At 52.9% G+C, this 24,651-nt stretch overlaps 7 protein-coding genes across 7 annotated transcripts; 5 read left to right on the top strand and 2 right to left on the bottom strand.

Annotated features, from left to right (window-relative positions):
* Positions 1 to 2,209: 2,209 nt before the first annotated feature.
* On the top strand, positions 2,210 to 2,563 carry F5144DRAFT_482746 (uncharacterized protein; the record flags this gene model as incomplete). Its single annotated transcript, XM_066785353.1, has 1 exon — positions 2,210 to 2,563. The coding sequence occupies one exon, from the start codon at positions 2,210 to 2,212 to the stop codon at positions 2,561 to 2,563; it is 354 nt and encodes a 117-aa protein (XP_066646671.1).
* A 5,442-nt stretch (positions 2,564 to 8,005) lies between these two features.
* On the top strand, positions 8,006 to 8,612 carry F5144DRAFT_562577 (uncharacterized protein). The gene has a single exon (XM_066788330.1). The coding sequence runs from the start codon at positions 8,217 to 8,219 to the stop codon at positions 8,565 to 8,567; it is 351 nt and encodes a 116-aa protein (XP_066646670.1). The 5' UTR covers positions 8,006 to 8,216; the 3' UTR covers positions 8,568 to 8,612.
* Positions 8,613 to 8,618: 6 nt separating this feature from the next.
* On the top strand, positions 8,619 to 9,059 carry F5144DRAFT_465336 (uncharacterized protein; the record flags this gene model as incomplete). Its single annotated transcript, XM_066784991.1, has 1 exon — positions 8,619 to 9,059. A coding segment is annotated over one exon (441 nt), but the record flags the coding sequence as incomplete, so codon positions are not given.
* A 3,986-nt stretch (positions 9,060 to 13,045) lies between these two features.
* Positions 13,046 to 13,477, bottom strand: F5144DRAFT_641835 (uncharacterized protein; the record flags this gene model as incomplete). The annotated part of the gene is made up of 1 exon (XM_066792783.1): positions 13,046 to 13,477. A coding segment is annotated over one exon (432 nt), but the record flags the coding sequence as incomplete, so codon positions are not given.
* A 31-nt stretch (positions 13,478 to 13,508) lies between these two features.
* On the bottom strand, positions 13,509 to 16,305 carry F5144DRAFT_641834 (uncharacterized protein; the record flags this gene model as incomplete). The annotated part of the gene is made up of 3 exons (XM_066792782.1): positions 13,509 to 13,535; positions 13,592 to 14,962; positions 16,282 to 16,305. The coding sequence occupies 3 exons, from the start codon at positions 16,303 to 16,305 to the stop codon at positions 13,509 to 13,511; spliced, it is 1,422 nt and encodes a 473-aa protein (XP_066646667.1).
* Positions 16,306 to 20,850: 4,545 nt separating this feature from the next.
* Positions 20,851 to 22,377, top strand: F5144DRAFT_641832 (uncharacterized protein; the record flags this gene model as incomplete). The annotated part of the gene is made up of 2 exons (XM_066792781.1): positions 20,851 to 21,836; positions 22,266 to 22,377. Coding segments are annotated over 2 exons (1,098 nt in total), but the record flags the coding sequence as incomplete, so codon positions are not given.
* Positions 22,378 to 22,718: 341 nt separating this feature from the next.
* On the top strand, positions 22,719 to 24,010 carry F5144DRAFT_545208 (uncharacterized protein; the record flags this gene model as incomplete). The annotated part of the gene is made up of 6 exons (XM_066787348.1): positions 22,719 to 22,740; positions 22,788 to 22,813; positions 22,857 to 22,980; positions 23,158 to 23,250; positions 23,612 to 23,757; positions 23,906 to 24,010. 6 exons carry the CDS (start codon positions 22,719 to 22,721, stop codon positions 24,008 to 24,010), a joined length of 516 nt encoding a protein of 171 aa, XP_066646665.1.
* Positions 24,011 to 24,651: the final 641 nt, after the last annotated feature.

Genomic DNA, 24,651 nt, shown 5'->3' with positions numbered 1-24,651 from the left:
GACGCCGACCGAGATCACGGAAGCGATAGGAAGAGCAAGCCCCTGGAAGGCGCCAGGCGAGGATTTGCTCCCGATGGGCCTTCTGAAGGCGTGCGGAGCACCGTTAGCTGAGTGCTCGCCCCTCTGGCGACAAGGTGTCTGGAGCTAGGATGGTTCCCGAACCGTTTCAAGAGGGCGAAGACTGTAGTACTACCGAAACCAGGAAAGGCTCCGCCGGTGTATCAGACCCCGGGGGGATACAGGCCCATTGCTCTGCTGCCAACCCTAGGGAAGGTAATAGAGTCAGTGGTCGCCAGGAAGGTCACTCAAACTGCAGAAGTCAACGGCCTCTTACCAGATGAACAAATGGGGAGCAGAGCACACCGCTCCACAGAGCTGGCTGTCCGGCTAGTAGTAGCCCAGGTCCAGGAGGCGTGGAGACAGAAGGGTGCGGCGTCCCTATTGCAACTGGACATCTCAGGAGCCTTTGACACGGTCAACCACACCCGACTGCTAGCAACTTTGCGAGAAATGGGCTACCCGAGGTGGCTGGTCCTCTGGACGAGAGACTGGTTGACTGGTCGAGAGGCCACCCTTCTTTTCGACGGCAAGACGGCGGCACCGACGGCAATTCGGGCAGGGGTCCCCCAAGGCTCACCCCTTTCCCCTGTTCTCTTCATCCTCTATATTTCCTCATTATACAAGCAGCTAAAAGACGAGCACCCTCACTTGGCTATAACGGGGTTTGCGGATGACACCAACCTCCTGGTGTTTGGTCGAAACCCCGAGGCCAATGTCCGGCAACTGGAGGCGGCGTGGGAAACATGCATGCGATGGGCGGACAGTCGGGGGATGAAGTTCGCCCCGGAAAAGAGCGAACTGATCCATTTCAACAAGGGACGACGGCAGTGGACAAACCAGCTGGAACTCACTAACCCAGGGGGAGGCACCAGCCCCGTCAGACCGAAGGAGTCTGCCAGGTTCCTGGGAGTCTGGCTGGACCGGAAGCTCAACTGGAAAGCCCACCTTGCGGCGGTGGAGAAGAAGCTGAGGACCCAAAGCTATGCCCTGTCGAGGCTAGCGGCATCGACGTGGGGACTGGGTCTAGCCAAAGCGCGAGAAGTGTACACAAAGTGCATCCGGTCAGCGCTGGCCTATGGCGCATCGTCGTTCCACATTCCCACGGATGTGGGAGGCGAACCGGTGAAGAAAGGCATCACCAAGGCCCTCGGGAAGGCCCAGAACAAGAGCCTGAGGATTGTGGCGGGAGCCTTTAAGTCTACCCCCATCCGTAACCTCGAGACAGAGACGTGGGTACCACCGTTGGACTTATACCTAAACAAACGGCTTGCAGATTTCGAAAACCGACTCCAACAACCCGATCTGGACGACGGCCAAGGCGGCAAAAAGACGGCGGGGAGCGTTATCCTTACCGCCGGCCGCAAGATACAGCAGAGACTCAGCTCGAGGAGGGGCAACAGGGGCCGACCGCGAACCTTGAGGCCTCAAGGGCCCACGGCGGTAGAGAGAGCCGCGGGCACGATCATGCGCTGGACGGGGGGAACCATAGACACGGACAAGGCAGTAGAAGAGGCCTGGAGAGCGAGGTGGTTAAAGGAACGGGACGGCAGAGCAATCACCAGGCCGGCGGACGACTTTGACCATCAGCGGGAGACGCTATTCCGGAACGAAACCCTAAGGAGGCATGACGGTCTCAGCAAGGCGAAAAGCTCACTGCTCATTCAAATCCGGACGGGAGCAATAGGCTTACGGGACTACTTGTTTACACGGGAAGTCCCGGAGGTTCTGACGCCTGCCTGCGAGTGTGGCGAGGGACGAGAGACTGCCGAACACCTGGTAGTGTGGTGTTTGGCCCCACCGTTGACTCGAAGATGGGAGAGAACTGGAATTCGGACACGACGGGACTTTTACTCAGTTCTACACGGTATCAATCCCACGACTGCACGGCTTGCGAGGAGGATCCTCGACTGGCTGATGGACTCGGGGAGGCTGCCGATGTACAGCTTGGCCAGGAGGCTCGAGCTGGAACCGGCGGCCTGAAGCGCCCCCGTTCGGAGGCCAGGAGGCCTCCTCTCTTTGTATACGTAGACTCACCAGAACGCATCGTTCCTTGATTGTTGGTAGGGGTTTTTCACCCGGCCCGGGAGGGCACGGTTTTCCTGTACACTAAATAGCAGAGGGTCCGGCACGCCCTAGGGCATAGCGGAGTATGAATAATATAGGCCACTTTGCAGCATCACTAATGGCGTTCATTTGGCCAAAAGTATTCTTTGACTTCGCTACGAAAAGAATGGATGTGCTAGTTTCGCCAATACCCATCTTGCAGTTAATCAATCTCTTTTTAGCAACTGTAATACTAGCCTGGGAGTGGCCATTGAATGTTATAGCTTGGTCTCATTCAGAGCAGAGTATAATCAGCCGTTTACTAATTCTTCCTCTCACTTCAATGATATCTTTGCTCATATACCAAGCGACCGACGTGGCTCTCTATTACTTAGTTGGCTTCACGATTTATCTGTGGGCTTACAGATGTGGTGAGAAGATCCCTCTCGAATGGTGGTAGACAGGTGGAGCCGAAAAGGGAATTAGAATACTTGCTCGTCTTGCTGAGCGCCGACAAGCTGGCATCATCCAATAGCTCGACGATGTCCAGGACCAGCTCCAGCGGCAGGGATGCCAGGGTACCCGTTATTGGAGAAGTACGCAGGTGAGGTTTGGCCGACGAGTTGTTGAAGAGCGTTTGGGGGTTTTGCCGTGTGGTTATGATGGAGTTGCTGCTAGTGTCGGAAGTTGAGAGCCAGTGAAAGCGGCAGCGCCCAATACGGCATACAAGGGTCAGCCCGTTACAGACAAATCGGATCTCAGAAAGCCATCCCAGTCAGGAATATAGCTATCGAGATTGAAGAAATAGTATTTCTCTTATCTATTAAAGGCCTAACGTTTTATCCACCATTCACTCTTCATCTGCGTATAACCTCTCTTCATCATGGATTGCCCGAATTGCTTTGCCCCACCCTCGCCATCGAGGAACCCCCGTCACCGTCGCGTCAGTACGGTTAGAGCTCCCAGGTATATTACACGAGCGGTCACCACTTACACGCACGAACGATTTAAGGTGGCCAAGGGCGGCGGAGAAAGTGGCGCCGGCGCCGCTGCTTATGATGCCCTAAGGCGTCCACCTACACCTTATCCTCACCGAGAAGGCTTCAGTGGGCTGCCAAGGCCCCGCCGGGCGAACATTCGAACTCATAAGCAGTATGTCCGGCGGTATACGATTGACGGCACGACAGAACTGCAGCATTGGCGTTCAAAACACACTCCTACCGTAAGAGATTACGAACCTTGCAATCTCGAAATCAGGGTCCCGCCGCAGCAACGCCAGTCCGATCCCTCTGAGGACCGCTGGAGCACAGAGCTACGAGAAAAAATCGCTGCCCAGAACGACAGAATCAGGGTAGTCCCCGTGCATCAATCAGTCGCCCCTCCGGAAACAGCCGGGGATGATAGATTCGGAAAGAGGTCACTTCCCATATTGAAACGGCGCCCAGCAGACTTGTCGATAGCCTTCTCTGATCTCCAGCTTAGCCCTAGTCAGCGCATCAATGGCACAACGCTCTAGATACGAGTCTATGCTTCGTCAATCATATGAGGGACCATGGTGGTGGAATCTTGCCGCCACAATGTCATCATGGATCCTGCTGGCCGGGTTCCTGGTACTTCCAGGCGCGTTCACTTCACTTGCAAAGCTCCAGCTGAACACCGAAACGAGCATTGTAGTGTACAAATTATTATTATTCCTACACCGCTATGCCCTTGGGCTCGCCGGTCCAACTATCTAGCTAGTTGTACAGGAAAACCGTCCTGGTTTCCCAGTCGGACTAAAAACCTGTACCGATGTTACCTTGGCCCGTCTCTTCAGAATCCGTCGTACTACGGTTGAAGGGAGCCTACCCAGCTCCCTGCATTCCGACATCCTGACCGTCCGCCTCCAAGGTATCCGCGGCCTCTGGAGTCGTAACCCCTAGGCCCCCAACACCGTCTCCTCGGTCTCCGGTCAGATCCGTATCAACCTTCCTCGCAAAGGTCAGCTTTCCTTGCCTCGAACTCCTTGCAGCCTCCTCCTGGGCTATGAGAAAGCCGGGGGGGCGGCCCCGTGGTCTCTTCCTTTTTCCCCCTTCTTGGAAGCCATCGTCGGCCTCCTCCAGGGTGGACGCACCCCGGAATGTGACGCTCCGCATCCTCGGTAGTAGTCTCTCTTGCTGCTGTTGTGTTTGTTGCTGCAAAGCAAGCTCAAAGGTTCGAGGCCGGAAATGGTATGCCTCCCTCGCCACACCCCGGGCTTTTACTGCTTCCGGGCACCACCGTACCCAGGCCGGGTGCTTCCCTGAGCAGCACGGACAAAAGTATGGAATCTCGTTGCCGTGGGTTGGGCATTGGGCTTCCCCCGCCCTCCCGCCTCCCCCATGGGCCGCTGTGCCGCAGCGCGGGCACAGCGCAGACTTCTTGCAGAACCGTTGGGTGTGACCCCATTTCCAGCACCTATAGCACTGGGTAGCCTGCAGTGCAGACCAGTACGGCTCGCAGTTGAGCATCTGGGCCCGCCAAACCACTCCCTCCTCGCAGGCCCTTTTGGATTCTTCCTGACTGGTCATGGTAACCAGTGCCGTCGCTCTCGTGACTCCCTCGATCGTTGGAATTCGGAACTTGACTCGTTCCACCGACTGCAGCCCCAGCTGCTTGCCGAATGCCGCTTCTGTGACGTCCCTCAAGTCTCTCTTCAACATCCCTTTTACCAAAACCGCAAATGTCCGCTTTGCCTCTTTCGCCACCTCTCCAAACGCCGTTCCGATCCATCCTCCGTTCTTCGCGTGCCATTCCTTGGCTTCAGCATCCTGAAAAGTGACGATAACATCCCCGCTAGGGAGCTTGCGTGCTGCCACTGCTCCCTTCTTCTCGGAAACCCCGTTGACCGCCTGGACGATCTCTTGTGGAGACCTCCGGGTCAGCGACGGCTCTATAGATCCCCTCACCAGTATTTCCTTGTTGAGCCGCCCCGGTATGATCTTCTTCGGGAGCTCTCCTTCCCCAGCCACCACTGCAGCCCACGACCGGGCTACCGTTGTTGCTGGTGCAGGAGCTTGCTTCTTTCTCTGATCCTGCAGTTCCCTCCGGGCCTCTTGCAATTCCTTCTGGACCTCCTGCATCTCCTTCCGGACTTCCTGCATCTGTTTTCTCACTTCCTCTATGGCCCTCCCTGTCCCTTGTCCGATACCGTCCACCACGGCGTCCACGACGGTTCCTTGAATCCTCGCAACGTCGATTCCCTCGTTTCCCGTCTCTGATGCCTTTCCGCTTTCCAGTCTACGCAGCCTCCGCAGCCGTGTCATGATCTCATCCGCCACTACTTGGGAGACCGCCTCGTTTGGTTCCTTGGCCAAGTGGACTATTGTCCCTGCAAGTACCTCGTCTGATTCGTCGTGTAGAGGGTTGGGGCCATTGTAGATGTCATCTTCCATCACTTCGTCGCTGTCCTTCGTTGTGATTGGTTCGGCTCCTCCAGTAGGTGGGGCAGGCTCCCCCCGTGCAGCATTTTTCCCAGCCCCGGGCGCGGTCTTGCCCTTTCCTTTGCGAGCCATCGCGACGAGGCGCGACAGATCCCGCAACGGGGAAACTACCGTCGGCGGTTAGAGCTTTCTGAGCTCGATCGACTGGTGGTAGTTTCAGGCGTTTTGTTGCTTCTTTCGTGCTTTCGGTTTTCTGATTTCCAAGAGCTAAATTATGAAAAGTGTTTATGAGGTTCTAGTGTACAAATTGACGCAGCAGCATACGTTGCTTGGGTTCGCTATATCTTTCTGCGTTCTTGGCTTTCTCGGAACTGGAGTGCTCTGGCTGAGATATCGGAGTAATTATGTGTGGCTCCTGGGCCGCTTGTTTATGTAAGTGTGACATCTCAAACTGTAAACAGCTTATAACGTACTCCACCCCCAAGTCGCGCACTTTTGACCGTGCTACGACCTCCCAACCCCAACTTGGAATAACTTAATAGCAAAAAATGGCATCGCAATCCAAAGAGAGTAGAATCAATCTTGCTATTCAGGCAATACAACGAGATAAGACTTTCAGTCGGCGACGCGCTGCCCAAAACTACAATGTACCCGAAGCGACCTTGCGCGACAGGATGAACGGGAAGACGCCGAAGCCCGAATCACGACCTGCAGCTCACCGATTGACAGCAATTGAAGAGGAGGCGGTTGTTCGGTATATATTGGACCTAGATACGCGAGGATTTGCACCCCGACGTGCTGGTGTTGAAGATATGGCTAATTTGCTGCTCGCGCAACGCGACGGGGGACGGGTCGGCAAGCACTGGGCCGAGAAATTCGTCAAGCGACAACCAGAACTCAAGACGCGTTTCAATCGTGTATACGACTTTCAGAGAGCCCTCTGCGAAGACCCAGAACTTATTGGCGCGTGGTTTAAGCTTGTACACAACATGAGGGCGAAGTACGGCATCCACGACTGTGACTTCTACAACTTCGACGAGACCGGCTTCATGATGGGCGTCATCTGCGCAGCTATGGTAGTGACGCGCGCCGATCGACGTGGAAGAGGCAAGGCAGTTTAGCCTGGCAATCGGGAATGGGCGACGGCGATTGAGTGCATCAACGGCGAAGGGTGGTGCCTCCCACCGTTTCTCATTGTTCAAGGCACTTACCACCTCGCCAACTGGTATACCGAGGGCGAGCTCCCACTCGACTGGGCTATCAAGCCAACTTCCAATGGGTGGACCGACAATGAGACCGGCCTAGAATGGATCAAACATTTCGATAAGCACACAAAGTCTCGTACGAAGGGGGTGTATCGGATGATTGTGCTTGATGGGCATGAGAGTCACCTGTCGGCCGAATTCGAAGCCTTTTGCAAGCAGAACAACATTGTCACCATCGGCCTGCCGGCTCACTCATCCCATATAACCCAGCCACTCGATGTTGGGTGTTTTAGTGTCCTGAAAACGGCGTACGGTCGGCAAATCGAGCACTTCGTCAGAGCGCATATCAACCACATCACCAAGGTCGAGTTCTTCCTCGCCTTCAAAGCCGCCCACTTTTCCGCCATGACCGAGAGCAACAACAAAGGGGGTTTCAGAGGTGCAGGTCTAGTACCTTTTGACCCCGATTCAGTGATATCCAAGCTGGATGTCAAGTTACGGATGCCAACACCAACTGGTCCCCCCTCCGCCGCTGCCGATCCTTGGTCCTCCCAGACGCCACGGAACCCAACAGAGGCTGTCTCGCAATCCGAGTACATCAAAAGTCGGATTGCCCGTCACCAGGGAAGCTCGCCGACGCAAATTCTCACTGCTGTCGACCAGCTTGCGAAGGGGACGCAGGCGTTGGCGCACTCGGTTGCCCTAATGACGGGTGAGATACGTACCTTACAGAAGGCAAATGAGGCACTGAGCAAGCGGCGAAGGGCCAAAAAAACACGTGTGCGTCTTGGAGGATCACTTACTGTAGGAGATGCACATGATCTATTAAGCCAGAGAGAGGTGCAGGAACAGGTAGAGCGTGAAACGCGGGAAAATGGTGGTCGGCGGGCTCGAACAGGGACGGCTCCACGGCGTTGTGGTAAGTGCGGAAAGCCCGGGCACAATGCGCGCACGTGTCAGGGAGACGGAGGAACATCTGATGTACATGATTTAAAATAGTTTCAGTGTATTGCGGTTGTTGTGGTGGTGTAATTGATGTTTCCTATCGGTTCACGGTCAAAAGTGCGCGACTTGGGGGTGTGCGCGACTTGGGGGTGGAGTACGTTACTTGCATTATTTAAAGAAACGTGTGATTTCGGAGCCAAACTCGAGCACCAGAGTTGTGATCTTGCACATTATGGATGCTCACTCATACTTTGCTATCGTGCTCTGGGCGTTTCTATTGTTATTGATCTTCCTATACCTCTTTATTCTTCGTAGAGGGTTGCCTTTCCTAGTATATATATATATTATATACCTATCTCAATTACAGCTCGGTCTTATAAATTATACACTACCCGAAATTAGCGCGGTTGTTCTGTATACTTTAGGAATTGCGGCCGCCTTGCGTTTTGAAGGCCTCTCGTCCTCCCGGTTCTACGCTATCATCAATTTGACACTACTGTATCTTGGGGGCAAAACATGTCTTCTTGCAGATCTCGTAGGTATCTCCCTCCGTGTGTACTACATGGCGCATCGGTGGGCGGCTGTTGTGGTCACGACGCTATCAATCATGCACGGGGTTAAAACGATGCAATCTGGGCAATTCGGCAGACACCAGGCAATTTCCGGATGGCTTCTTGCCGGCCTGGTGGGTCTCTGTCTCGTCCTATCCGTTATCCACTCGACCGTTGGCTCGAGGTACCTCACATTTTTCCGAAGCATCCACCTTGTATTGTCCATCTGTATCCTAGTTACTCTAGGCTGGCATCTGTGGACAGCTTCGTTGCCTTTGTCGTTTTCTTGGCTGATGCTGATTGGTACGATAAGTTTGTGGATCGTTTCTATGGCATTACGACTGTTCAAGTGGTATGGCTAGCGTGGCGCCCAGGCAAAGGTTCTGAGCCCTGGTGAGGCGAAGATCACACGATTGGCAGTCGATACCCGTTCCAGAATCCCAGCCCTTCCAGGGTCGTATTTCTACATCAATGTACCCAGGCAGCACAGCAGCGTATGCGTCCCAATCACCTGGTGGACGGACGAGGAAAATGGATTTGTCAGCCACATCGAAGTCTTGATCAACCGGAATGTCCCGGGGGGGTTTAAGGCCAGTCTGGGAGGTCCGTACGGGGGCGACTTGCGTATGGGCTCCTTTGAAACCATTGTGCTTGCGGGCCAAGGGATGGGTATTGCCGGAATCCTCCCCTTTGTTCTGTCTCTCGTTTCTCGGAAGAAGCATGACAAAGAAAACAAGAGGCGGGGAGTGGCTGCGCTCCACTGCGACATGACCCGCAGTATTGATCTCATCTGGAATCTTGATAGAAACTGCCAGTACGAGTGCGTAGCAGGTTATTTTGAGTCCCTTGCCAATATGGTAAGAGAACACATCCACGTACTATGCCATCTGTCTCACTTGTACTATGACCCCACCAAATCCGCGAATATAGTTAACCCTAGCCCTGTGACATCTGGAATTTTTGTCAATGCCATGAAAGCCTTGCCAGGTGCCAATACACGGAAGCCCTGTAATTGCAGCCGCATTTCAGTGCGCATTCAGCCCCCAACCCCCACCACATTCGCGGCATCCAGCCAAGCCACCGCATCACCACCACCAACCGCAACAAAACAACCAAGATGTCGTCTGAGTAGGCTGCAACTACCCTCATTCGAATCGCTTGCTAATTCTGCGTAGATTAACGTTGTCCGCGTCCGAATCGGACACCTCTAGCACTTAGCGCGGCTTCTCAGATCTCGATTCCGATGTCGATGCTGTCAATGGCGATGCACTTCCGTTCTCGAACCCTCCACCGCACCACAAGCTCAATTCTCACGGCTATGACTCGCTGGAGGGCCTACTCGCCGACCTCCACGAGTATTGCGCCCAGGCCAAATTCTCCGTTATTAAGCTACGTTCGGTCAACAAGGTCAAGGACTTTGGCTACACCCGGGTTGACTTCGGCTGCCACCGAGGCAAAGTACGCGCCACAGCCGCCCACTCACGCCTCACAAGTACTGCGAAGGTTGGTTGCAAGTGGGAGGCATCAGCCAAGGCATTGCTTGTTGATGGGGAGCGCCTTTGGCGTTTCTCGGTCAAGACTGGGTGTGAGCATCACGAGGGCCACGAGCCGGAGGACTACCAGGGAAGCAACAAGTTCACCGCCGAACACATCGCCGTCATCAAAGAGTTCCTCGATCGACCATCCGTCAAGACTCGCGATCTCGCTTCAGACCTGAGGAAGCGGTTCCCAGGCATCGTTTTCACTCAGCGTCAGCTGCGGAACCGTCGCCATCGCCTGAACAAGAAGCTGCTGAGGGGATACAAGCCGTTCCAGGCGGTGATGAAGATGCTCGACGAGAGGAATATACCGTACCAGACCAAGTTCCAGGATGACGACGCCGATCTCCTGAAGCCGGAGGGATTGTTCTGGACGACTCCCTGGTGTTCAGAACAATGGGCCCAGTATCCTTGGGTCCAGCTCTATGACAACACGTATCGCACGAACAACAAGAACCTCGCTTTCTTCCAGATCGTCGGTCTCAACCATCTCGGCATGGCCTTCTCCTGTGGGTTTGGCTTCATCAACAACGAGAGAAGAGAAGGATTTGACTGGTTGATGGAGAAGGTCGACTGGGCGCGAAAGGAAGCCGGCGGGCCGGCCCCAGGCGTCACCATCACCGACTACGACACTGCCATGCGAGGAGCAATTGCCGCAACATACCCCAACGCGCAGCCTCAGATCTGCATCTTCCACATCAACAAGAACGTCACCCTACACATCAAAAAGAAGTGGAACAAGGCCGCAGCACTCGCAATCGCTGCCGAGCAGGGAATCCAGGTGCCCTTCAGCCAAGAGGATGACGAGACCAATCTGGATCGCGTGTACCAAGAGAGCGTTGTCGATCGTGATCGTCGGGGAGTTGATGGTCAACCAGGCAGGGCCCTAGACTCCGTGGAGTACTCAATGGCCGGCATCTACAAGCTCTGGGAGGCGGTGGTTTACGCTCCGACTCTGGATGGCTTCACGGCGGCTTGGGAGAAGCTCAAGGCTTACTTCCATCAACAGACTGACATCCTACAGTACCTTGAGGATACCTGGATGCCGGTGGTTGAGCAATGGGCCGGATGTTATATTAACAAGTACCTCAATTTCGGCCAGAGGACTACATCTCTAGTCGAGTCTGTCAACAGATACCTAAAGTCCTTCATCATCACAGGAAGAAGCAGCGTTCGCGAGGCTGTCCTCCGGTCCCTCGAGATGGTCGCCGCGATGGAGGAGAACATCAAGCAGGGCATCAAAGCAGAGAGAAACAGACTCCAGTATGACTATCTCGGTACAGATTGGCTTGGTTCGGCACCATACAACGTATCTCAGAAGGCCCTGGGGATGGTTACGAAGCAATACAGGATGATGCTGGGCGCTGTACCGTCAAGGACGAGGCCCTCGCCGACGCCGTTGAGCGACTGCACTGGGAGCTTCATGAAGCAATACGGCATCCCCTGTAGTCACGACCTCTTCGAGAGACACCAGTTGAAGAAGCTATCTCTCGTCAAGGAGGACTTCCATCCTTTCTAGTGGCTGAAGAGGAGTCTCCTTGACGAGGACAAGTATCTACGGTATCAGGAGTTTGACCGCGTCACCAGCCTCAAGGGCAGACCTCGTGAATCTGGCGCCTTCGCAAGCAAGCCCAACGCTCCTGTATTGACCGCACCTCCGCTCCAGGCCGTGGAGGAGGACGAGGTTATACCAGCGACTCAATCTACACCTGTACCGGCCAGTCAACCGGCACCACCACCTACACCTACTCCGACTGTCGATACCATCGTCGTCGCCTCGCCGCCTCGTGCTCGCAAAGCTGCGAAGAGTGTGAAGTCCTCTGGCCGCCAGTCAGGTCTCAACCCCAGCATACGCCGAACCCCCTCCTCCTGGGGAGGGGTGACTCTCGATGGGGCTCAGGATACGCCTGGGGGTAGTAGCAACGCCGCTCCTCCGTCCAGTACAGCCTCCAGAGGTCGTGATACTACCCGTGGGGGTAGAGGAAAGACTACAGCAACATCAACGAAGCGGAAGGCTTCAAAGGAGGGAGGCACGGCGAAGAGGGCTACTCGCACATCGCGGAAGGCGACTGGCCAGTCAGGGGCTTCAGGGGCTGCAAGCGCGGCTTAGTCAGCGATAAATAGTACTGTAGTTTAATTGTTTTTATTGCGAAAACGGGTTATTTGGCTTATTTGCGCTGGTGTGCGTGGATTCTGTTACGTGGGCTTGGTATTGTTGATGTCCTGGCACCTGGCAGCATTGACAAAAATTCCAGATGTCACAGGGCTAGGGTTAACTATATTCGCGGATTTGGTGGGGTCATAGTACAAGTGAGACAGATGGCATAGTACGTGGATGTGTTCTCTATGGTAAAATCCATTACGCCCAATACCACGCCATCGGCGGGCTCGGGGAACAGCGGTGGAAGGGCATCAGCATGCCCGGATCCAATAAATTCAAAGCTAGTGGTCTCACTCCTGTCTGTTTGGGTGATATATCCAGAACGACCGGCCGCGGACTCTAAGAAGCCAGAGTTACCCAAGGTAGAAAACTGGCACGCAGTCTACAACCGAGGTCATACTCTTTCCGAGCGCATCCAGATGGTTGCTCAGGGGAAGCCGGGTAAAACCCTGGTTGCTGGTAAACCTAGAATGGAACTTATACAGAGATCTTTGCTAATAACACTGTAGCATGCGGTCCTAGACAATTTATGAATGAGGCTAGAAAGTTAGCCCTCCGACATAGTAGCAGCAACAATATTATTTGGTTTCGCGAGCTAAGTTACCGGCCTGAGATGCAGAAGGATCCATCCTACCCCATGGATTAGGTAGGACTAGGGCATAAGGTCGGCGGCCTAGAGTGGACTAGCTGAGATTAATTATAACTAGCTACGGAAGTATCTCTGACTATTAGCTTTGTTATAACGTTAGGTACATATCGTTAGTTAAGAATGGAATGCGTTTCTTGCGTTTTTTGTGCTCGGGAAGCGCGATATGCTGCCATTTAGTAGGAACACGTGGACGCACCTAGATAAAATATGAACGGCGCATAAGTTAGCATTGTAGTAGGGGTCATATTGTTTAATGTCGTTAATTCATGCGATGAAGACGGTGCCTCTAGGTCTTGCAGTACAGAGCCGCAACCAGCTACCGTGAGCGTCTGTTTCGGACCATGTTAGGCTGCCCAGGGACTGCAAGCACAACCAATTCATTTCACTAAGTTATTAAGTAACCTACACCCTATTTGAGAACCAAGTTTTCAGCTGTGTCTCTAAGCGACGTATCGTGTTGACTACAAGCGACTGGTGGTCAACAATTCCACCCCTTCTAGTAGGAGAATCGTTTATGAGAGCCTCTAGCCGATAAGGGCAGTTGCTTATGCTCATAGTATTTGCGGTCAAGCCGCTTATTTTGATGTCGACGATGTCCGACGGCGACGCAACAGAAAGGTAAATGCGCCTCATGAATGGCTCTCCTCGGGTTGCATCGCGCCAGTTCCCTTCTGAACAAAGTACGGACGTCTGCCCATCGTAGTGAATCCGAGCGTTTCTTGACCGGGCTCTCATCAGCAAACCAACGAGAGTCTGGCCTGCAGGCAGACGGCATCTAATGGAAATTGGAAAAAGGATATGTGAACCAATGCAATCCTCGGCCTCGATGTAGAAGAGAGCTGCTATTAGCTTGTCTGTTACCGGCTCGACTGGTTCTCGCGTCAACACATCGCTATTAAAATCCGCAACCACATCGCGTCGAGCCTCAGGCCAAAAACACTCGGATTGGCATTCGTCAGGAACCGGCTTCAGCTTGTGCTCCCTAGGTCGACGGACGTCAGCACTGTCTCTTACAATGACGTTGAGTGCTAACCTGACACACTCCCGCCGCCAGCGCTTGTCTATCAGGAACAGCCGAACACCGTTGGTCACGACTTCCTCCCAGCGGAAGCGTAGACGCCGGCCAAAGTTGAGACCGCCCCGTCTGCTCGTCTTCGCGCACTCCAGGTTCGGAATGTGGTGAATACAGTCCCCGACCGTGGCACGCTTGCAAAACAGCATGACTGCGAAAAACATACCAATGCCACTCGCGATCACCATATCGAAGTGATGACTGAGTGGGCTCTGTATAGCGGAGCATAGAGACCTCAGAGACCGGGCGATCGCCGGCGCTGCTTCAACCGGCCCTGCAAGGCGTAGAATACGTGCGCCTGCAGTCGATGGCTTCACGTGGAGCGGTGTGTCGTTTGCCGCCCCGCAAAACACGCACTTGGGCAGGCGGAAAGACTGGCCGTCCGCGTCCTGGCTGAGTATTTCAACGCAAAAATCGCACAGACGATGGCCGCAGGGGAGCCCGTTTGACGCTGCGCGGACAAGACATGAGAGGCACGTTTCTCGGCAGTTCATCAGGAGCGAGCTCATCCCCTTAAGGATCTGCTGGTGATGAGCGACGGGGTCAAGATCACCGGCCACAGCAGCACCAGCAAACTTAGCAAAGTACGCATATACCTGAGCGATAATTGTGGGGAGTTTCGCCTGCATCGCAAGGCGCTGCAGGGGTTGCAGGTAGAACTCCTCAAAGATCTCCTTAGGGGGAAACGCCGCTTCGACAGAGCCGGGGCGGTACCTATGTACTGTCAGCGCCGAGGCAATGAGTTTGCTGACAACGCTTAGTTCGTTCAAGGTTCCCACACGCCCCTTCAAGGCCTCGACCAGCGGGAACTCTGTTGGCGCTGGGTCTCTGCGATTGGCACGGACCGCACTGATAAGGCTAAATGGCTGCTTTTGACAGCGACAGAATTGCCGAAGCGCAACTCGTAGGAGTTCTATCAGTTGGTGGGCGCCTATCGGGGGGTGCAACGCCATTGATGGCACCGTCCGATATAGTTCTCCGATGGATTGTGGCTCGCTGATGTGCTCGATTCCTCCAAAAAATTCCCTCCAGAGACTGTCCGCTGCCTTGAAGCTCAGTTCGCGAAATGGGTTGAAGTTCGTCAAGATCTCCGCCGTGAGTTCCCACTCTAGTCTTTTGGACGCATGTGTGCGCTGGGCTGTGACGATCTTCACCCGCGGCCGGATTCGACTAGGTATGCGAGGAGAGCTAATGACCCACATCGCAAGCTCGTGAAAGACCGCCGCTAGTCCTCCAAAGTCCTCTTCGATGATGATAATAACGGCGCTGAAGAGCGACAGCAGTTGCGAGTACAGCCGAAGAGCTATATCTCTAGCAGAAGTATGGCCCGGGTTCACCTGATGATGAGAGATTAGGCCACGTGCGTGATGATTGCCGGGCTCCCATTTGCCATGGTTGGGAGAAGATGAAGACCGCATTCGACGACGAGACAGCGAGGAGCTTCAATGCGCCTTAAGTGGATTTGATTGCCGGGGTAGGTAAGGTACGTGCAATGGGAGTGCCTCCTCCCGCGCATTAGGAGGATTAGCGGCAAGCATTTCTCGCTCTCTGCGATTACGGCTCGGTAAGGCGTGTGATACTCCAATAAGACCGGTTCGCCCGACGAGCTCCGGCGAAGATCGAGCCATAGGGAGTTGGCCATTGGAAATGTCTGTGCTCCGGTTGCAGTAGAACAGAAGAAAATCGACATTTGAACCTAATGTCGGCCCTAAAGGTTTCCGATACTAGGCGCCGAAAGGTGGTCGGCGCCTATCCAAGTGCTAAAAATAGCGTGTGGGACTAAACAGGAATAAGTATAAGTTACTATGTACGTAATAGTTGGTCAGATCGATTCTTGACCTTTTCATTCTATAAAACCTTGTAATGGACTCGTTGTCAATCCCGCCCGCAGCGTTATCCGCGCTAGTATTCGTGAACATGGCCTTGAGCATCGCCGCACTTGTTACTGCGGTTGGTGCATTTATATACATGTGGGGTTCACGCACCAAGGAAGCTGGCGGGGGTCACGCTACTGCTAAACCCACGCTTGTCCGCTCATACACGCCCTATCGGCCTCCCCAGAGCCCTGAAGGCTTGAGCTTGATCTTCAACCCTCAGCGGAATGTATCTTTGGCGACAAACACAGAGACAACTACACAACAATGGCCCTCACAACCATGCTGGCAAAGACCGGACGAACTGCACATACATGCCTGAATTAAACTATATTGGGATTAAGGCGTTGAAGGTACTGTAGCTAGGTACTAACTAGTTAGTAAGGGAAATGCGAAAGCAGCTACAAATGGCGAGGAGCAGTACATACTTACTCCCTATATTCTAGTACTTTGCCTGCCACCACTAGTGGTTGCCCCTGTTTCCTGAATTCACTTTGCTTGCCACCACTAGTGGTTGCCCCTGTTTCCTGAATTCACTTTGTATGTATTTCTTGAATTTAGTCTGCTTGCCCCTGTTTCCTCACTTATCTACTAGTGGTTGCCCTTCTTCCTGAATTCTCTCAAGAGCGACATGTAAGGGAAGGATGAGTATATAATATCCTAGTCTTATCGCGTCAATTGCTACATCCACATCGTGGTCCCAAGTCTCTAGCTATTCTACATTCTGAGCCTGAAACAGCCATGAGCAACCTTTCAGAGAACGAGATGTCCAACAATCTTACCTCGGACGAAGAGCAGTGCTCCATTGCTGAACGCCAAAACCACGACGTGGGAGAGGTTACATCTCCTAGCGGCCCTAACTGTAACGGTCCCAGGAGTATATTGCAACTAACTAGTGACGACTCTACGAGTACACTAAGCTTGAAGAAGAAAAGGAAAGATGAGAGAGTCTGGCAGCTCGTGGGGCTGCTTTATGATCGCGAGCGCGATGGCCCGAGCGCATTGCTAGAATGTTCGGTGCGCTGTGGGGCAACTGGGAATAGCTTCATCCAGGGGTTCGGTGGACCGTGCTTGTACGTGAGCTGGCCGAGGGTTACCGAGGCCCACCTCGGGCACAGCCCGTTACACTAACCCTGAAAACTTGAAACGCCCTTCAATCCCCCAAGATGCCACGCCAACCAACACAGACTTATATATGCTCCTCAGTCATCTCCGGCGTGAGCTTTCTCGCATTTACGATATGGTCGCCAGGTTGAACCACGATGATGCTACGAGGCAAACTGAAGATGACTCGTCTGATAGCGAGTATGATAGTTATAGTGAGGATTACTATAGTCAGGATAGCTATTCAGATAGCGAGCATGATGAGGACAAGGAGGGCGAGGATAATGAGAGTAGCGATGCTTATAGCGAGGACGAGCGTAGATACGCAGCAGCTAAGCCGAAGTTACGAGGCAGGTTTCCTATAGCCCTTTGACTTTCAGAGACGGGCCGAACAAAGGCTGAGGCACTATAGCACAATTAGAGTAGTAGAACCTTGCTTGTTATAACTACCCCTTTGTGTTTTAACTTATTGAATTAGAGGTAGTTAGTTATATAGATTATAATTAACTTAACTAGTTAGTCATTTGTTATATTATTTCAGACTCTCAATTAGGTAATAGTAAACTATAGACGCAATAAACGTGTAAGAAAGACAAAGAGCTACAACGCTCACTGTAACATGAGCTGCTGTAGTGTGACGAACCTACTTCAGGATCCTATCCTGTTAGGGTTCAGCTTCGTTGAAGGTAATCTCTCGAGGATGCTTAGGTTCGGTGCAGCCAAGGGGTGCACAACAATAGACTTGTCTCAACAGTAGGCTTGTGAGCTTGTAGCGAACTGTAGTTGTGATTGCTAACTGGAGAACTCCCAGAGCTCTCCAGAACGGGTGACTATATACCTATCTAATTCCTGGGTGCTCAGTCTGCTCAGTCGTCGAGCACACTGAGCACGCTGCTCACCTTGCTCAGTTGCTGAGCGTACTGAGCAACTGCTAATTGGTTATACTAACGATTGGCTCGGGGCGTCCCGCGCCCCACTTCATCCGGCACAGTGGTTGTGACATGTAGACCAGTCACCATTCTGAGATGCATAGACCCCAACTGGGAGCCAATAGGTACACGGGTACCCGTGGATTTAAAGGTACACGGGTCCCGTGGCGATGACTAAGCCTGCTTCTGCGCAGGCTCGACAACCCACGCCTATCCCTAACCCTCAATAGAAAACCCCCTGAACAACGACTCCATCCTCCCCAAACCCACGACTCCATCACGCCTACCCCTTTGCACTTACTATCCCCACCTGGTCAGAGCTATTTTCTCCTTTTCCTCTCCTTTGCTTCAAGTTTGTTTGCACTTCTAGAGTCATTATCAGATAGTTGCAATACACTCCTCAGACCTTTAAACAACGCAACGTATTTTTATTCAAGTCACGATGAGTCTTCTTTCGGCTAAAGCAGCTACTTCGTTCTCTGACGATAGTCTCCCTCCGGAACGCGATTACGAATCGAGGGATGCCCTGTTCGCGTCAATCAATTCCTGGGCTGCGACTAAGGGCTACGCATTCATTACTGGGAGATCAACCAAGGAGAAGACTGGCAGACAGACGATTACATACATATGTGATCGATCCTGTCGTCCTCCTTCTGTGTCGAGAGAACGCCAACGGAGGACAACTTCCCGAGGAACAGGCTGCCAGTTTTCAGTCCTGGCCAAAGAATCTCTGGATAAGAGTACCTGGACCTTAAGGCATCGCCCCGACAAGCGGTTTTCCATACACAATCATGAACCAAGCCAGCATCCATCTGCTCATCCGACACACCGGCAACTATCCAAGGATGATGCTACCCAGCTCGCAAACCTTGTCAACTCTGGGATAGCCCCCAAGGATATCAGGACATACATACGGCAGAACGGCAATTCTATGGCAACCCAGCAGGACGTCTACAATCGCATTGCAGCGACAAAACGAGACATTTGCGAAGGCCAGAGTACTATCCATGCACTCGCCAATCAGCTAGACAGAGAAGAATTCTGGAGTCGAATGCAGTTTTCTCCAGATGGCCGGGTCACAGCTGTTCTATTCGCCCACCCAGACTCACTGGCGTACCTTCAAGCCTATCCGGATACCCTCTTGCTAGACTGCACATACAAGACCAACAAATACGGCATGCCGCTCCTTGACATGATCGGCGTCGATGCTTGCCAGCGATCCTTCTGCATTGCATTCGCATTCCTTCGTGGCGAGACCGAAGAGGATTACCTTTGGGCTCTGGACCGGCTGAGGTCGCTTTACGAGGTCTGCAATGCTCGACTTCCCTCTGTTGTCTTGACAGACAGGTGTATCGCATGTATGAACGCTGTTTCTACCTGCTTTCCATCTGCCGCTTCACTGCTGTGCTTATGGCATGCGAATAAAGCAGTTCTTCGTCACTGCCAGCCAGCCTTCACCAGCCAACACGAAGGATTTGAACCTTGGAAGGAATTCTACATGTTCTGGCATTCGATCATGAGATCGCCAGATGAGGAGGCATTCTACAAGCGTCTAGAAGAGTTTGAGAAGCAGTATCTTCCACACCATGTCGAAGAGGTCAAGTATATCAAGAACACTTGGCTCGATTTGTACAAGGAAAAGCTTGTTAAGGCTTGGGTTGACCAACACCCTCATTTCGGCAACGTGGTAACCTCACGTGTTGAAGGTATCCATGCACTGCTCAAAGGGTATCTCAAGCGATCTACATTGGATCTTTTTGAGGCCTGGAGGGCGATGAAGCATGCCTTACTCAACCAACTTGGGGAGCTGAAGTCCAACCAGGCCAAGCAGCAAATTCGGTTTCCAATTGAGCTCTCTGGATCACTATACAGTGGAGTACGTGGTTGGGTATCACACGAGGCCCTAAGGAAGGTCGACGAGCAGCGGAAACTCCTCACCCGGAAAGGCCCATCTCTGTCGCGAACCTGTTCAGGCTCTTTCTCTCTATCTATGGGACTACCCTGTGTCCATACATTGGAGGTTTTGCTTGACCAGAACTTGGTCCTTCGACTTGAGCATTTCTCCTCACGCTGGCATCTCAAACGCGATGGCGCTCCTCAGTTGCTACTCGAGCCTCGTCAGCGCATCGATCCTATTGCTGCCAATTCGACTATACCACAATCAAGCACCAGGCGAGAGCCTAGCGGGTTTGAGACAGTCGAGGCTGTAACACAGCCAAAGGCATTACCCACCTGCAGCAGATGCCATACATTAGGTCATATAATGACCTCAAAGGCATGTCCCCAGAGGCATGCAGAGCTATTGCAGCGGGCTTCAGCTCTACAACCGACCTCGCAAGCAACAACACCCACAATGCCATCAATCGAGGTTGTCACCGAAGATACACCACCGCCGCCTACACCACCGCCGCCTACACCACCGCCGCCTACACCACCGCCGCCTACACCACCGCCGCATCACACAGTACCAGCCTTGTCAAGTCCATCGCCAGCTTCCCTCAACTACTGGGACCCACAGGCAATCTATCAGAGATATGTCAAGGCAAGGGATACTTGGCACAGAGCCCAACCACGTGGAAGCATCAGAACCAACCAGCAATACCGGAAGGCAATGCGTTTGCCTCTACGATATAGCAAGGCAAGCTACGAGTGGTGCCTTGACTATAAGCAGATGACAAAGCACTGTACGACTTCAACAGGCTCAAGGGACTGGACGAAGGAGGAGATGATGGCCTACCTGGATTGGAGTAGAGCAGAAGAAGATAGGATTGAAGGTTTGGTAGCTCAAGAGAGGGAACACGAACCATTTGATATAGGGAGAAGAGGTGTTGGTGATCTCTGGAGGAGGATTGAGAGAGATATTGAGGAACAGCAGGCTTTGTATTCATAATAGGCTAGGCAAGTATAGGGCCTCGGCAAGCTCGTAGTCAAGAATCTCGTAAGACTTCTACCGGCTTCAATGTCGATTTATAGGCCAAAGACAATACATTATTGATTAGGATCTTTCGCGCCTTTCGGGAACTCGTCATGCCCGAAAAGGAGACGTAGAAGCAGGCTTAGTCATCGCCACGGGACCCGTGTACCTTTAAATCCACGGGTACCCGTGTACCTATTGGCTTCCACCCCAACTAGCACTGTGACTAATCCGCTAGCGGAATTCAGTAGTCCTGGTCTAGAGTTGTTCAATTAGTTATATGAAATTGGAATGAGGAAAAAGCGATATGAGAAATGCGTTTCAGGATTTAGAAATGTCTAAAGGTCCTTATAGCCACGCTCTTGCACCATGCATTGTTGCGCTGACATTCAGACATGGCGTCAGAGGAGTTCCTCTTCGGTCGCTGCCAATTGCGACTGAGAGACATTGAGATTGACCCGGACTATTGCCGTGATCGGATCGACGCCGCTGTCCAACGCCTGCAGCCGGTCTTTGAGGATCCGAATAAATTCAAGCCGCATATACCAAGCCACCAGTTACCTCTACTGATTGATCTAGAGGGGTTTAAGCAATTGCTGGAAGACTCTAAAGTCTCGCAGGATGAGTTTAGAGAGTCGCAATCGGGAACCCCATATTCCCAGCTTACTTCTCTCAACGGTAAACTTCGCTGCATTCACGGAAGGCAGAGGTACGAAGCGGCCATTAGTAGCAAGGAACTTGGACCAGATATGTGGTGGACCGTCAAGCTTTATTGCTTACCTGAAGGCATCGACCCACGCATCCTCCTGTGCGAAGAGGTCGAGCATGACCACTACCAGACGGAATACAATGATGGGCATGTCTTCTGTGCTGTACTCTACTGGGAAAAGCAGGGTGATAAGAACAGAGTTGGCGATTGGATGATGAAGCTTTCACCAGCGAAGCAGAAGGGATTAAATGTCCTGATTAGATGTAAGCCGATAAAATACCGACTCTCAAGACTTCGAGCATTCCCCGGCCTTCTCGATGCATTAGAGCTAGGCAATGGAGATAGAGTCGTTCGCCGGCTTTCGCTACCGGAAACCATCCGCTACCTCGATCACATCTATACAGTCTGGGACAAAATCACACTTGGGCGGCCCCGGGTACAGCGCGCCGTGGACGCACTGACTGTCCGACGCCTCCAGATGCTAGGACCTTCAGCAAGCAGCAGAGATAGAGGTGTAATACAGGATCTGATGCAATCTAGAGGAATTTTTCCTAAATTGAAGGACGCACGTTCCCGAACGGAAATTGAGCAATGTATACTTCGACTCGATGTGCTCATTCCGAGTATGAAGAGCTTCCACGAAAACAGCAAATACTTACATATTGCGAATAGCATTATGAAGTGTCATCTTATCCCGACGCTTAGGAAGGGTCAGTCAATATCTGAGTCACTCAGTGACCTGTGGGAGGAGCCTGACCACTGCTTAATTGAGTACGCCGAGGGTAAGTTTCGCAGAGCTGCTCGGCGACCAAGTCGGAATGTTTCATACCTGATGATTGTTATTGCTGCGCTACGGAATTTTCCCCGTCTTTGTGACGACGACTATATGGGACCTCGTTGTGAACCAGGCGCGAGTCATATTCGACCAAGTGTAGATCCAATTGTGGTCAACAACTTCCGTGCCCTAGCTCAGAAAGTGGGCTATTCCATCGCCGTTGTACCACTGGTTCTTTCGGAAGTGTCAGATATAAGAAGCTCTGTCATTGAGCCAAGAGAGGTATCAGTGGAGAGAAGATGGAACCGGCCATTCTCGGACTCAGCGCAATTTAGCGCCTCTGAACTCTTTCTTCCAAAGCTTGCAGAACACCAGATAATGGGAACGTATCCCGGAACGCTGTTCGTCCAGAGAGATTTTATCCAATCCTGCTTTGGCGCAATTCCTGATTGCGAGAGACTTGCCCTGATATGTACAGTATTGCCGGAACCACACGCCCAGTTCATCCATCAATCCGACAATGATATGTCGAACTCTCCACAAACGGAGCACACTCCTAGATCACATACATACAGCGACATAGCTAGTCAACCCCAGCTACCGTCACCAGCCGCGGGGGGACTGGGCTCTGTTAGTGGCACGGCTAGCCACCTCCCACAATCCTCACCCAGCTCAGACGACCAGCGCGATTTCTATGCTAGCGACCCAAGGCGCTTCGGGTGGTTTCCCACTAGCTTTCAATGGTCAACAGAACGTGAAACGCCAGGATCTCCCTCCATCGGTGGAACATGGCCAAGCTCGCCTCGTTTCGTAAGCTTCTCAAGCGCAAACTCAAACAGGCTACAATTGAACTCCAGCATGTCAAATACGGCAGGCTCCACAGGTATATCAATACGTTCTGTGGGCGGCTTAACTGTAAGCTCTAGGGCGAGTCATTCGACACATTCAGGCATGTCAACGCGTTCCGCGGGCAGGTCAGCCGTGAGCTCCAGGATGTCGAATGCGGCACGTTCCGCAAGCTACTCAACACGTTCCGTGGCTGGCCCATCCGTGAGATCAAGAATAATGAACACAGATTCCGCAGACCTGTCACTACGTTCCATAGGCCGCCCGAGCCAGACCTCAAACCTCACAGGCATTGACCATAGGTTATCGAACTCACCGCGCTCCGTTGGTCTCTCGAGTGCGGGTACGGTTTCAAGCAGTATGAACTCTACGTTGTCCAAGTTAGCAATCTAGACCTGAGTGTATACTTTGCTCTGAGCGCCCAGATGAACAACATGAGGAAGGTTCAGAGACTGTGGCAGGACCTGGGACAAGGTTGCAGCCGCCCACATCTGCGGCGCCGACTTGACCCAGTGTCTTTCTTCCCGCACGTCAACTCGTCAGCCAGCCTTTGCCAGACAGCCAAATCACCAGCTTTTCTAGCCCAAAGATTCACTACGATCGTATAGCGGGCGGCTAGTCCCATTTTCCTCGCGTTGCTGCCAATACATTCCTGCAGCTGGCGGTAAAGACTGAGGGCGGTCGTTGCTTAAACTGGACGCACGCACAATCTGGAGCAACGCCGGCATCGCTATCCTGTCAGTTCTTTCACCGCAAAATCTCACTATTACCGTTAAGGGGGTGGCTATAGAGAGCTCGTAGGTCCTTGACTGGATTGAAACGGATTCGGATTTAGATGCCCCGGACAACACCGACCAGAAGAACCACAGGTCGCTAGATGAGGATCTCGCGCCGCTCACCTCGGATCAGATTGACGAGAAGATCGCATCTCTCAAAGTCGAACAGAAAGAAGTCAAAGCGAGCAAGAAGCAGATTAAAGCAGTGCGTCATTAGCGGGAACGTGATTTCTTTTTCTAATTATAGAGCGGAATATTCGGGGTATAGACGGAGGTGCTGTTCTTACTAGACGCTGCTTCTTTGGCCTGCGTGTTGATCCTCCGCCCCAACAGCGTGCTCTTGATGCGTGAAGTTGCTGCCCGATGTGCTCACCGTTGGAGACCATCGAAAAGCCACGCTGTGGCACGGCGCCTCAACCCTGTTCAACGAGCAGGCCAATCGAAGCTGCTCAGAGTGACCCACTCAGGCCATGGAACTTCCAGCGCCTGAGTGGGTCCTATTCACCGCGCTTCCCTCCGACAAAGTGGTTCCTAACTGAGCGACCTGTCATATAGTCGGCTTTACCAGTGCGTCCCAGAGGCAGATTTGGTTGGGGCCGTCGTAGATCGACTCGCCATCGATCTCCCGTCCCAGTACCTTAGACAGTTGAAGGCGCCCACCAGACGCGATAAATCGCGCCCGCCCCGGTCGATTCGGTCAGGTTTCTGCTGCCAGGGACGGATGAAGGGGAATCCGTTTACCTGTCCTCTGGCGGTGTGTGGTAAAAAGGGGATGCGAGGTGGAGTGTGTGTGAGCAAGGCGGCGCGCCTCTTCTATTTTCTCCAAGTGCTTATTTGTCCCTGGGGGGCGGAGGAGGCCTGCTAGAGAAGAAATATCATGTTTGGGGGGATGGTTCCCGTGGTGTGGGCAGGGAGAACTGTTGAGATGCGGGACACATTCAGACCAACGATTCGCGTCCCATCATTCCATTCCGAACAAAAGTTTATGGCAACGCAGCAAAGGAACCTAAATAAAACCGACAGCCCCTCGTCGCGATATTTATCTGAGAGACTTGACCAGCCCTTTTTCGATATGAAGCCATTTGACATCTGGCCGGTT

This window comes from Chaetomium tenue (assembly GCF_020726465.1).
Source record: "Chaetomium tenue strain MPI-SDFR-AT-0079 chromosome Unknown F5144scaffold_2, whole genome shotgun sequence".
NCBI classification, from domain to species: domain Eukaryota; kingdom Fungi; phylum Ascomycota; class Sordariomycetes; order Sordariales; family Chaetomiaceae; genus Chaetomium; species Chaetomium tenue.
This window is presented reverse-complemented; position numbering and strand designations above follow the sequence as displayed.